The 12,998-nt window shown below is 41.1% G+C and overlaps 1 protein-coding gene across 2 annotated transcripts in view; it reads left to right on the top strand.

Annotated features, from left to right (window-relative positions):
• OXR1 (oxidation resistance 1) overlaps positions 1 to 12,998 on the top strand; it is a 230,509-nt gene that overhangs the window by 179,189 nt on the left and 38,322 nt on the right. For both annotated transcript variants that reach the window (XM_056854201.1, XM_056854200.1), the window contains exons 5-9: positions 2,384 to 2,491; positions 5,238 to 5,357; positions 6,195 to 6,347; positions 7,532 to 7,716; positions 10,163 to 10,893. In XM_056854201.1, coding sequence (XP_056710179.1) covers positions 2,384 to 2,491; positions 5,238 to 5,357; positions 6,195 to 6,347; positions 7,532 to 7,716; positions 10,163 to 10,893 — 1,297 coding nt within the window. The remainder of the gene's footprint in view (positions 1 to 2,383; positions 2,492 to 5,237; positions 5,358 to 6,194; positions 6,348 to 7,531; positions 7,717 to 10,162; positions 10,894 to 12,998) is intronic.

The raw sequence follows: 12,998 nt of genomic DNA, 5'->3' as shown, positions 1-12,998 counted from the left end.
TCCCAGAGTAATAATTTATTTGTTAGTACTGGGAGATTTTGGTGCCATATTTTCTTGTTTGGCTCCAAAAATAGAGAGAAATGTAATTTTCTATGATAAGATTTATGATTAACAATAATTTAAAGCAGATCATCAAGTTAGTCACATTTAATTATCTGTAAAGAAGCATTCATGTTATGATTAGGAGATGCTGTCAGTGTTCATGCTTGTAATCTATCCTATTTCTCGCTTTAAAATTATTATTTTTTGCTTTGAAGATTTGTTTTCCTTAATTAAACTATAATCCAGTAGACCTGGAGTGTGTAATGGGTGGATACATAAATAGTTGGGCACTAGATTTTCAGTTTAGGTGCTAGGGAATGCTGTTTTTCGGGGAAAAGTCGTAAAGGGAAAGTAGCTGCAACTTGTGTGTTATCAGCTGCTAAGGACAGAGTCTACATTTGTAGAAAAGATGGTAGCCCTTCTTCCATTCTAGCTTGAACTCCAGTGCTTTATTCCTGTTGCTTAAAAGTTGTGGGCCTGTTCTGCTGTCGTATAGTGATTTGGAAAGGTACAGTCACTACTCAAATTTGAACAAAAAATTGGCAAATTATATGACTTTGCACCAAAAAAGATTACATAAAGTTTCAAATATCTTTGTGAGACTATTTCCACATGTGATTTTTAATGATATTGTCTATATCCGACAAGGTGGAAATGCAGAAGGTGGGCAGAAGGTCTGACCTGGGATTTAAGGTGTCACCCATTCTGGTAGTTGCACTCTTGTTTAACTATGTCATGGGACATATTAAGGTTGGGATTAGCATTGTTCTGAGGAAGACTTTAAACTGAAATAAAGTGGCAGAACTGTAGCGCAATCACATTCCTAATAGTGGTATGGCTAGAATTAACTTGCTCACTGAAGGAGAACTTAAATGGGTTATGGTTGGATAAGCACTGTTGACATTTACAACTTTTTGCTTAAGGAATGGGGGGAAATTATCCTTGATGAATTGATTTAAGAAAGCAATTGCTGATGTTCACTTGATATTTATTATTTGCACTCATCCTTCCTCCAAGGAGCTGTAGGGGATTTTGTGCTGTGTCCTTGCAGCAGTTCCTAAAACGTATATTGGAATGATTACCAAAGGCCACCTGACGTTATTCTGTAGCCCTCTGTTGGCCTCCATGTGTCATTTATTTGTCCCAAAAGTTTATCTTCTGTGTTCCACTTCACATTGTTAATTATTAAAATGCTGGCTTGAGTGATGCTTAATATAAGCAAAATGATAGAGCATCAGTGAGTCAGCAGGCATTCTAAAAGTTTTGACAGCTGTTTGGCAAGCAGATATTGACCTAAAGTCTTCCCTATAATTTGTCAAGTCCTTCCAACACTCTGTGGAAGTGCATCAAAAAAGAAGGCAAAATGTGGTGTTGGAGGAGAGTGTTACGGAGTGTTACGGACTTCCAAAAAAAAAAAAAATCAGTGTGTTATAGATCAAATCAAGCCTGAACTAACCCTAGAAGCTGAAATGACTAAACTGAGGCTATCGTATTTTGGTCACATCGGGAGACGACAAGAGTCACTGGAGAAGACAGTCATGCTAGGAAAAGTGGAGGGCAGCAGGAAAAGAAGAAGACCCAACAAGAGATGAACTTACTCAATAAAGGAAGCCACAGCCCTCAATTTGCAAGATCTGAGCAAGGCTGTCAAAGATAGGACATTTTGGAGGACTTTCATTCAAAGGGTCGCCATGAGTTGGAAGCGACTTGGCGGCACTTAACACACACACACCTTCCATTATAACTTTGAATTTTCATTTTTAAATATCGTATGAAAGCTGTAGCAGTTGAAGCACTCCTAGCAGTTCTCCAATATTCAAATTTTGTTTCTTACAGAATAAAATGCTAACATTTGTGTCCCACTGTAACATCGTGGCATGATTCCTCCCCCAGTGTTTGTTCTTTCTATACTTGGAGAGTGGTAATTAAAGAGGCGTCCCATTGTACTAAATTTGTGGAATCTTTCCTGTTCCATAAATTTGAATTAGAGCTATACTTATGCAGCTGTAAGCTTACTGGGAAAGTTGTTACTTTTCAATAACTGATCAGTTGCTTCTTTAAGGAGACGCCATGTTTAAGAGACCTATATGATATCTGTTAGATGTGAAGCCTGATAACATCAGATCTCTGAAGCTAAGCAGTCTCAGAACGTAAGCAGAGACCACCAAGGAATACCAGGGTTACTACGCAGAGGCATGCAATGGCAAACCACCTGTGAACGTCTCATGCCTTCAAAACTCTATGGGGTTACCATAAGTTGGCTGCGATGTGATGGCAAATGTATTCACATCAAATTGAACGTAAATGCTTTGTATAAACGATACGTATTCTCTCTTTACAGGTTGAATCGAGAGATTCTCTAAACAGCATTGCTCTGAAATTTGATACAACGCCTAATGAACTGGTCCAGTTAAACAAGCTATTCGCCAGAGCAGTTGTGCCAGGACAGGTATTATCTATCCCACAACTTATGGGGGGATAGCTTAAGTAGATTTATTTAAATGTTTTTGAGAAAGAAGTTAATTTTCCTTCATCTCGCACTTATAAAGGCTTTTTCTATTGTCTGTTGACTATGTTGATGGGACCAAGTGCTGGGTAAAACGTTAGGCAGCGCAGCAGATCTTGCATCATAGGCCTTCTTCTACACCTGAATGCACCACTGATTTTTCTCCTCCACTGTTGTCACATGAAGCTGCCTTATACTGAACCAGACCCTTGGTCCATCAAAGTCAGTATTGTCTACTAAGACTGGCAGCGGCTCTCCGGGGTCTCAGGCTGAGGTCTTTCACATCACCTACTTGCCTAGTCCCTTTAACTGGAGATGCCGGGGATTGAACCTGGGGCCTTCAGCATGCCAAGCAGATGCTCTACCACTGAGCCACAGCTTCTCCCTGTGATCTTACTTGGGAGAGTGGCTAGCATCAAAAAGTAGCAAAAAAGGAACTATGTTGGAACTATGAATCCAGATCCATTTAGAGTTTAAAGGGAGAAGATCTTGTTTCTCCCTGAAAACATATCTTCAGAGCTGTATTTTACCTGCAGTGCTCTACCAGTTTCTGGCAGAAGGGCTTCTCTACCTTAGTTGGCTACCAGTTAATGGTGAAGGGGGGGGGGGGAGATAGAATTCCAGAATGTCCTAGTTTTTGTGCTTTTATCATTCTCATAGCGCTTGTGTGGTGAGTCAAGACAGGGGAAATTACTAGCTGTATCTCCTCTTACAGTTGGTACTTCAGAATTGATCAGGGAGCATACGTAAAGGTCCTTAAGCCTTGACAGTTTTGTCTGCCCTTAGGGGGCCGATGTTAGCAGACTTTAGCCTGTGGGTCTAACTTTCCACCTGATCACGTTCTCATCCCTTTAGATCTGATGAGCGGTGTGCCATAATGTTTCTATATTGGTTTATACCTGCTTTCATTCAAGCACTTAGTGTCAGCTATTCTTCCTCCAATAGTATACACATTAAGAAATCTTCTAGTATACAAGGAGTATTTATTTAAAATATTTATCCCACTCTTTTCCTGATTTCCAGGACTCAAGGTAGCTGATTCATTTCCTTTCATTTACAGCCTGTTGTCAATAGGAGAGGCTTTTCTTCTTCTTCTTGTGAGCCTGGTATTGGTTTCAAAGAACTGACAGAAGCAAAATAACTGCTAGAGAGGTTCTTCAATTGTTTTAAGTATTTGTTTTTAAATGCCTTCTAATATTTGAAATACTCGAAATGTTCTAATTTTTGCCACCTTGGGGACCCTGAATTGGGTGGAAAGGCGGCATAGAAATATTTAAAATAAATGAATGCTGCATAAGAGTTTGCATAACAGCTTACACAGTGCTTTAGTAGGTAGATTCTAAACTGATTCTGATGCTCCCCCTTGTGCAAATAGTTATGGAAGCAGAAGAACTTGATAGCTTTTGCCATGTAATGCTCTAGTCTAGGGTGACATGTAAAATAGCCCTTCCTTAGACAGAAGATGTTTTCCTTACATGGAAGGGCACCTTTGAATTCAACCCCTGGATTGTGCTATTCATTCTGCAGGTGGGAGAGCCAAACAGTTCAGTGCTGCTGTCACAAATAATCTCTGTATGCCCCAAACCAATATATCTGGGAAAGATATTCTAGCCTCTCTTCTTTTCCCCATCTCATGGTTATTGTAGTTTTCTCCATGGAGAGATGTCAACCTTTCTTTTTTAAGACTGAAGAACAGTGAAAAATATTAATGCCCTTGCCAGCGAAAGTGACACCAGATATAATAAATACTTATATGCTCCTCAAACTGCCTTGAGCCAAGAGGAAAGGTTGGATATAACTATTTTGATAAATAAAAATATGTGTTTTTAACAGTTCTTTTCCCACAGTGAATGGTACAGGATTTGAAGTCATTAACAACTTTAAATGCCTTTGTTGAACGGAAGTAACCGTGTGTGAACGTTGACAAGAAAATATGTTTATCCTAGTGGAAGCTATATTCTCTCTACCTAAGTTCCTCATTTACAGTGCATTCCTAAGGAGAGTCACTCCAGTCTAAGGACATTCATTTCAATGGGCTTAGACTGGAGTAACTCTCCTTGGGAATGCACTGTCAGAAGCCCAGCAATGACTTTGGTGGACTTATAAAGCATATTTATAATGCAGTCTTTAAGTATGCTTAGAAATTTTATTTATAAGGCACCCTTCTATGTGCTATTTTCTAAAAATTATTTTGTTTTGCAAATAATAATTTGTAAGATATCTGGTACGGAACAGCAGTTCAAACTTCTCAGCAAAGGTGGTACATTATAAGTCACAAGGTAGTATCCTAGCCATTAAAATGTGTCCTCAGTTTACAGCAAATCTGAATTATAACTATGCATGACTCGTTTTCTAGTTGACAGTATCCAGAAATCTTTTCTGCAAGCAAATTGACAAACATTGAACTTGAGGTCAGATTCATAATAGCCAAGTCAGGAGTCTTTACTATAAATCACATGAAGAATATACATGGCAACTAGATTCAAGTTCACAGTCACACCCTGCAACTAGTAAAATAGTTTTGACCATGATTGTGCACAACTGTTTGTAACTATCAGTCTATGAAAGTATCTTTGTTAGCAAGCAATGTGTTTCTATCTTAACTACTCACATCTGAACGCTTGTGATTACTGTTGATCATTTCAGCAGTAGTATTTGTGTTTTTCTTCTTCTTTTTCATTTTAAATAGATCTTATATGTTCCTGATCCAGATTATGTTTCCAGTGTGGAGAGTTCTCCTTCTCTTAGTCCTATAAGTCCTTTATCACCTACATCTTCAGAAGCCGAAGTTGAGAAAACAGCTGTAAGCGTAAGTAGATTTATTTTTTTATTTGTTTTGCTGGAATGACTGAATTCCAACTCTCTTTAAGGTGGACAGCATTCCTATGGTATGGCTAAAAGGAACTATGTGTACTCCACTGATTTAATCAGTGCTAAACTGGCCCGATGCCAGAGGTGCCGTGTCCTTCAAGGCCTCAGCCACATTGCTTGAAGCAATAGGATGGGGATGCCTTTGTTTAGAGAGTTTCCCTGTGTTAATATCATGTATATATTTTGATTGTTGTACATTCCTGAAGGACAGGGGTATCGAACTCATTTGTTACAAGGGCCTGATATGACATAAATTTCACTTGGTTGGGCCGGGCCATGCCTCGCCAGCCCAGATCGGGACTGGAGGGGGTGGGTGCCTCAGCTGGCTCGTGGGCTCTCAAGGTGCCAGATCCGACCCACGGGTTTTATTCTTGACACCCCTGCTGTAGGAGGCATTTAAGGGTTCCCTCTTGCTTTGTTTACATTATATCATAGCTTGCATTCCAAGTTTAGAATACTACTGAATATTAAAAGTGTGCAAGAGTGGGTGGTGTGTAGTATTTCTTTTTCTCTCGAGAAGATGGACTTATTTAAGGCTAGTTGTATTTGGCTCTTGGTGTAACAACAGTTACAGGTGATTGCAGCACTGTTTTATCCGGACTTGAAACAGTTTCCACAAGCTAAGGGTCTCCGTAAACCCTTAACTTGAAATACTGGCTATTCTCCTTTGTCTTGTGTTAGTAATCTTAGAACTGTATTAGTCCACTGGGAAACCTGCTAGTTGAACACTGTTGAATCTTACACGTACAGTAAATACCACTTGCTTGGTTTCTAGGATCAAGATGGGCCACCTGGGAAGGAAGCAACAGCCACACCAGGTTACACATGTGTTCGACCTGCAAGAGTGGTGTCATCCACGTCAGAAGAAGAGGAAGCCTTCACAGAGAAATTTCTCAAACTTAACAGCAAGTACATAACTAATGGCAAGGTACATGAGATTTACTTCCTGTGCAAAACCAGGGTTCAAATAACAGAACCATTTGAAGCTTTTTCATGCATTTAAGATTAATTTTAAATTTTCTATCTTGCCTCTCAGCTGTAGTTACAAGCATAGCTTGGATACAACTCCATCACTTGCACTTTGTAACCTCCTTTGCCACCATAGTGCAATTGTGTTTTTGGTAAAATGGAAGTATTTGTGTTCCCTTTGCCGGAATGTTGGTGCTGTTATAATGCAGGGAAGATAGGTACCTTGGGTCACTTTTTTATCCTAGCCAGACATTCTAACCACTACACCACACATGTTCTGATAAGTCAAGGGAAGTCGTTAAACCAGCTCAGGAATGCACTGTAAAGGAAATAAGTGATATTGAAATTTTCTGCAGAGGGGGAATTTTTCTATGTGGAATTGGGAGGATGAATGGTAAAGTTTGGAATACCAACTGTCCCCGATTTTCTAGGCACATTTTTTAAAAGTTGCTATTATTCTTTAAATGAAAAATCCACAAATGTCACAGTCTGTTTTCAAAATATTCTTAATTGGGGGAGAGGGGGAGGTGAATCAATACTCTGCCTGAAATGTACATTCATTGACCACAACCTGACCGCTGCCCAGTGATCAATAAATTATTTCGGTATAGCTTGTTCTGGACACCATCATGACCCTTTGATTTTTTTTTCTTTTAGAAAAAAATGTATGAACTACATACATTGTAGATTTATAAGAAGTCTTATAAAAGAAAGTAAACTCTAATATATTTTGTGGTGAACCTTGCTTTTCTTTCTCTTCTGAACTAATGGGGAGGATACTGTTGAAACATCCTGTATCTGCAGTGGATTCCCCCCCCCCCAAGCTTTCTTTGAGAACTGTTGACTAGAAGAAAAGAATGTATTACCACTTGCTAAGCATGACAGTAAAGCTTACAGGTTTCCAGAGAAAGGCAAAGTAAGCTTCTGTCCTACCTGCAAACAGTGATAGGTAAAAACGAAGTCTGTTTTTATGTAAATGTCACGCTTCCCAGTAATAGTAGTGGAAACCTGATTTGCAAGAAGGGGGAACCTGTTAGATAACCTTGAGCATACTTAAACATTAAGGTACTTCTGGTTCTCACAGAAAATTATTTGAAAAGGGTTCATATGTCTGGAAATCCAACTTTGATCTTCTCACCTTAGGGAACAGTCAGTGGAGTGCTGCTAGTGACGCCAAACAATATAATGTTTGATCCACATAAAGCGGATCCGTTGGTTCAAGAAAATGGCTGTGAGGACTATGGAATCATGTGTCCAATGGAGGAAGTTATGTCTGCAGCTATGTATAAAGAAATCATAGATGGAAAAATAAAGGATTTGTTACCCATGTAAGATAGTTTAGTATTTATAAACTGTGGGTGTCATTGCTGTTGGTTATTTTAATGTTACATGCAGTTCTATTTTTCTCCAGTCCTAAGAGACTGACATGTACAGTATGTACTCAAATGCATACTAGGTTTTTTTGTGTATGCCATTAAAGAGGGGATTGTCTTACATTCTCATATGAGTTACAGTTATGTCCAATGTTTGTTTATGCATTACATTTTTAAGGGGATCATGTTACATTCAGGATTTTCTTCCTTTCGAGTAAATACGGTGCATCACACATTGTTGCCTCTTCTCTACATTATGTGAATTTCTATCCTTGAACTTTTAGCAGCATTGCCTTCTCTTTTTTTAGTCATTCATTAGCTTTTAAGAAGTTAACATTTGATCCAGTTAGCTAAATTTGCTTTATGTTTGAAAGCGCTAAAAGTTCAACTTCTAATGAGGAGGTAATTTCTGCACAGCTCTCTGTCATTTGGTTTAGTATATGGGTGCTAGGTGAAAATTAGTGCTCCGTGATGAATTTCTCTCCTGAAAAGTGCTCATGACTCAAAAAACTTTGGGAACTTCTGATCTAATCTATTCATTTGTCTTAAAGAGGGGTGTCAAACATGCGGGCCGGATTCGGCCCCCGGAGGGCTTTTGTCCGGCTCGAGGACTGAGAAAGCCAGTCCCCCCTTGCCCCCCCTCCCCAGAGCTTTTCTGGGCTTCCTGGTTGCTTGCGCCCAGCCGGAAGCCTCCCTCCCACCCCAGTCGCCCCCTTCGCCCTCTCCCTCCCACCCTCCCCGTCCAAAACCTCCTTTCCTGGGCTCCCCCTTTGCCCTCTCCCTCCCCAGCCAAAACCCCTTTCCTGGGCGCACGAGGCGTCTTGCCGCCTCACGCGCCGCCCAGTTGCCCCCTTCCCCCTCCCACCCTCCCCAACCAAAACCCCTTTCCTGGGCCCAGTCGCCCCCTTCTCTTCCGCAGCATGCCCCACCGGGAGACTTCTCCCATTGCCTAGGTTTGTGGCCTGGCTGGGCCTGGCCTCCTCGAGCTCCATGCAGCTGCGCCTGGTCCTTCGGGCCCGCCACGATGCAGCCCAATGTGGCCCTGGCGTTCCCTGGCTGTTTTGGCCGCGGTCGGGCAGCGTTCTCACGGCTCGGGGCTCTCTCTCCTCCCGGGGGTATCCTTGTGGCCTGGAGGTAATTGTAGGGGGCCCTTGGGGGTGTGGGCTGGCTGGGCATAGCTCCAGGAAGAAAAAGAAAAAGACTTGTGGCCATTTATGCACGGGATTTTTTGCCTTGGATTTGCTGCTCTCCAGATGCACATTTTCCCCATGTGAATTCTCAGAACTCAAGAGTAACCCCCCTCCCCCTTGCAGAGTTTGGAGAATTCGGATGGGGAAAATGTGCATCTGGAGAGTGGCAAATCCAAGGCAAAACCTTCCATGAATAAATGGCCTTGGTTTTTACATGCCGACTTTCTCTACCACTAAAGGGAAACTCAAATCGCCTTCAATCCCCTTCCCATTCCCTCCCACAACAGTCGTCCTGTGAGGCAGGTGGGGCTGAGAGAGCTCTAACAGAGCTGTAACTTGCCCAAGTTCAGCCAGCTGGCTTCTGTGTAGGGGTGGGGAAACCAGCCAGGTTCACCAGATTATCCTCCGCTGCTCACGTGGAGGAGTGGGGAATCAAACCCGGTTCTCTAGATCAGAGTCCCCGCTCCAAACCCCCGCTCATAACCACTACACCACACTGGCTGGAAATGTGTTTAGCTGGCAATCCTACACACACTTACCTGGGAGTCAGACCCTATGAACTCAATATTATTTATTTCTGAGGAGAACTGGCTAAGATTAGACTGTAAATTTCCCAGCATGGTGTGTTTTATTCCATGTACAGTTGTCTGGACAGTTATTAGGTGTGGGGAGGTGATGGTGTGATTCCTGGGGAACCTGAGCGATTGCTCTGGATAAACAGCCATAGTAATTGCTGGATTTCTGATTCTTTTGACGTTGTCAGTGTTTTGCTTTGCTGCAGGGGGCTGCATTGGGTGCAGAATCGTGTATTAAAAACCCATTTTTAAAGCATATAATTAGATTGTCTCAGCCACCCCACCCCCTGGTCCCGATTTGGACTGGCAAGTCCATAGCAGGCTTGCAAGCCAAGGCAGGCACCTCCCCCCCACCCCGGCACCTGGCATTACATTATGGTATTTATTTATTCAATTTGGTACACATTGCCCGGCCCAACCCAGTGACATTTAAGTCATATCTGGCCCTCCCAACAAATGAGTTTGACACCCCTGTCTTAAAGCAAGAGCAAACTGATTTGGTGGGAAGAGAGGGTTAAGGGACAGTTCTAGGCATGAAAGATTCAGTATATGTAACTAAAATATGTCCAGTGAAAAATGTGTGTGTGTTTGGTTTATTTTCAGGTTTGTAACAGCAAACCTTTATTTGCCTTACAGTGACACAGATCAGTTATCTATAAAAGATTTCTGTCATTTCAAAAAGATTACAAGAAACAATACTGATGAAATGGACTCAAGGATGCGAGATACAGGGAATGATAGTGCCAGTACAGCTCCAAGGAGCACAGAGGAGTCTCTTTCGGAGGATGTGTTCACCGAATCGGAACTCTCTCCAATAAGGGAAGAACTCGTTTCTTCTGATGAGCTTCGGCAAGACAAATCTTCTGGAGCCTCATCAGAATCTGTCCAGACAGTAAACCAGTCTGGTGCTGAACATATAACACTAATTTCAGACTCGGCTAACATTCCTGGTGATACAAACTGCAGTGCAGAACTGCCTGTGAATGATGACAGCAAGTCTGTTAATGAAATTGCGGGTTCAGAAGCAGCCAAAAGAGCACAAGAAGAGGTCCCAGGTTCTGTAGGAGAGAAGGCTGCTGACACTCAAGAAACACAACACTGCACAGACCAGGAATCTGTAATAGAAAATGTGCCAGGAGGTGAGGAATGTTTGCGTTCTGAAGAAAAGGACTCTAAAAGAGAGGTTATAAATAAGGGAAAACTTGTGAAAGAGTCCACTCAAGATTCTGAGACGGACATAGAGGAGCTACGTAAACTTTGGAAGAGCCATACTATGCAACAAACCAAACAACAAAGGGATAATATGCACCAAGATGCGCACAAAGAAATGAGAAACAATGTAGCAACAGCAGATGGAACAATAGAAGGTAAATAAGTTAGAGAATGGATAAGTGGTAAATATTTTCATCTTAAAATGTTAATCTATGGTAGGGTGGGTTGTTGTCTGTGTGGCATTCGTCTATAATGTGGCTAGCTGAATTGTGACCTAGAGGAAGTAATGGTAATACGGTATAACAAATATTAAAGGAAAGTCGTAGATACCACATGATACTTTAATCAAAAATTGAAATATTTCTAACAAAGATTGGTTAGATGAAACTTCTGACATCCTGTGTAAATGAGAGGGACATAATAGAAAATGTGAATACTGAGCAGAAAGCGCTGCTGCTTCAGTGATTGAATGCAAATTTGTCAAAGCTGCACAAGCTTCAAACAAATATCGGAGGTCTTGGTTCTCCCTCTCTTTATTTAAAGAACAACCTGGAGCAGTTTCTGTAGCATCATGCTTTTTATGGTTGTCTTGTTTCTCAGAATAGGTGTGGATGTCCTCTTCATATTCTGTCCATATTTGAAGGAAGGATTCCAGTTTGCATAAAGATATGTACCAGATATACCTGTTGAGGGAGCATTTAACTCTACATTCATTGCACATATTTCCCCTGTGTATGGCAACATTTGGGAAGCATTCTAGGAATCCTAATACCTTGAAAGTGATTATGGAATGGAAAAAGAGGGAAGGAGTAGGTAAAGAGAGAATTGAATCGCATGGGGTGTAGGGGCGAGACAGGCACATCCCTGCCCCCACACCATAGTCCTCAGCAGGATTGAACCCTGTGATGATTTTCAAAAGTAAAAACAAAACAAAAAACAAGCTCTAAAATGGCAGACTTGAGGGCACACTGCCATCTTAGAGAAGAGAGAACTAGGAGTTCTAAATGGGGGCTTTGTGACTTTCACATAAATTTCTCTCCTACTCAGATTTAAATTTCAGGGTATCTCTTCTGTGTTTCCAAACCAAATATGTCTCTTGATTGGCACTTTTATGTTTTCTATTTCAACCCTATCTGTTTTTATCCAAAACAGCACAAAACTGAGACAGCTTTTCTGTGCAGGCAAACTCAACTAAATCAGTTTCTCTTACAATATTGCATACGTCTGAGGAAGGAAGAGTTCTAGCAATCTCGGACATCTGATAGTTTCAGTGTATTCCTTATACACACCTTCAGCATTGTGTTTTACCTGCACAAGCAGAGTACATTCTGTTTCTAATAAAAATCGTTGATTGGGCGCAGCCTTCTTAGATTGGAATTGTTTTTCGTAAATATCTTACTGAATTGAATAGTGGGAAGGAGTAATGGCTAAGTGGACAATTGTATGAAAGTGGGGGAATTAAGAGCTGCTCTGTTCAGTGGGCTGATGATCATCTGCACCCATAATCAAGAAGGCACTCCTGCCCCTACCTTGCAAGCCCAGGTTCTAGGATACCTAGCTCTCTTGACCTTATGAGTTTTTGTGGTGAGAGTAGTAGGACATTGACAGTTGAAGAATGAGCAAGAGAATAAAGACATTCCAAGTGGCAAGGAGAACTTCAAATTTGGGAAGGAAGTGATAGGACAACAATTGTGTGAGAGAGGTAATAAAGTCAACTAGACAAGCAGCAAAATTAAAGAAGTAACAAAGGTCTAAGTTGAAAGCACTGAATCGAGAAAATAATGAGAGGATTTTAGTTGTGATGGGAAAAGAGGAAAGGGCACATTTAGAACTACAAATATGATTGTGGTAAGTGTTATTAATTTGATTAGATACTGGGAGGTGGACCTGGATAGACCAGTAGGTGTAAGGCAGCTTCATGTATTCATAGTAGTGCATTTTTTTTTTGTGAGAGAGGTTTGTTGCAACCCTGTGCTGTACTTGTTGTACTTAGATGAATTAAAACAGAGCTTTGTGGAGTTTAGCAATATATATTGACTACAAGGCACATTTTCATTAACAGATCAATCCGTGAGATAAAGCAAAGAAATACATATGTGGTGACACATTATTTCATAACTTCTGGAATACTACAAGAAACCTGATTCCTAGGCAACTTTAATCTTCTTCCACCTGACCAGTTGCAATTGTTCTAATTCAAATAAAGCTGTGTATATGTAATGAACCCTGTGCTTAGAGGACATGTGTTAATTGTAATTTT

This window comes from Euleptes europaea, chromosome 8 (genome assembly GCF_029931775.1).
Source record: "Euleptes europaea isolate rEulEur1 chromosome 8, rEulEur1.hap1, whole genome shotgun sequence".
In the NCBI taxonomy this organism is placed as follows: domain Eukaryota; kingdom Metazoa; phylum Chordata; class Lepidosauria; order Squamata; family Sphaerodactylidae; genus Euleptes; species Euleptes europaea.
Note: the sequence above shows the minus strand (reverse complement) of the source record. Positions and strands in the feature narration are given on the sequence as shown.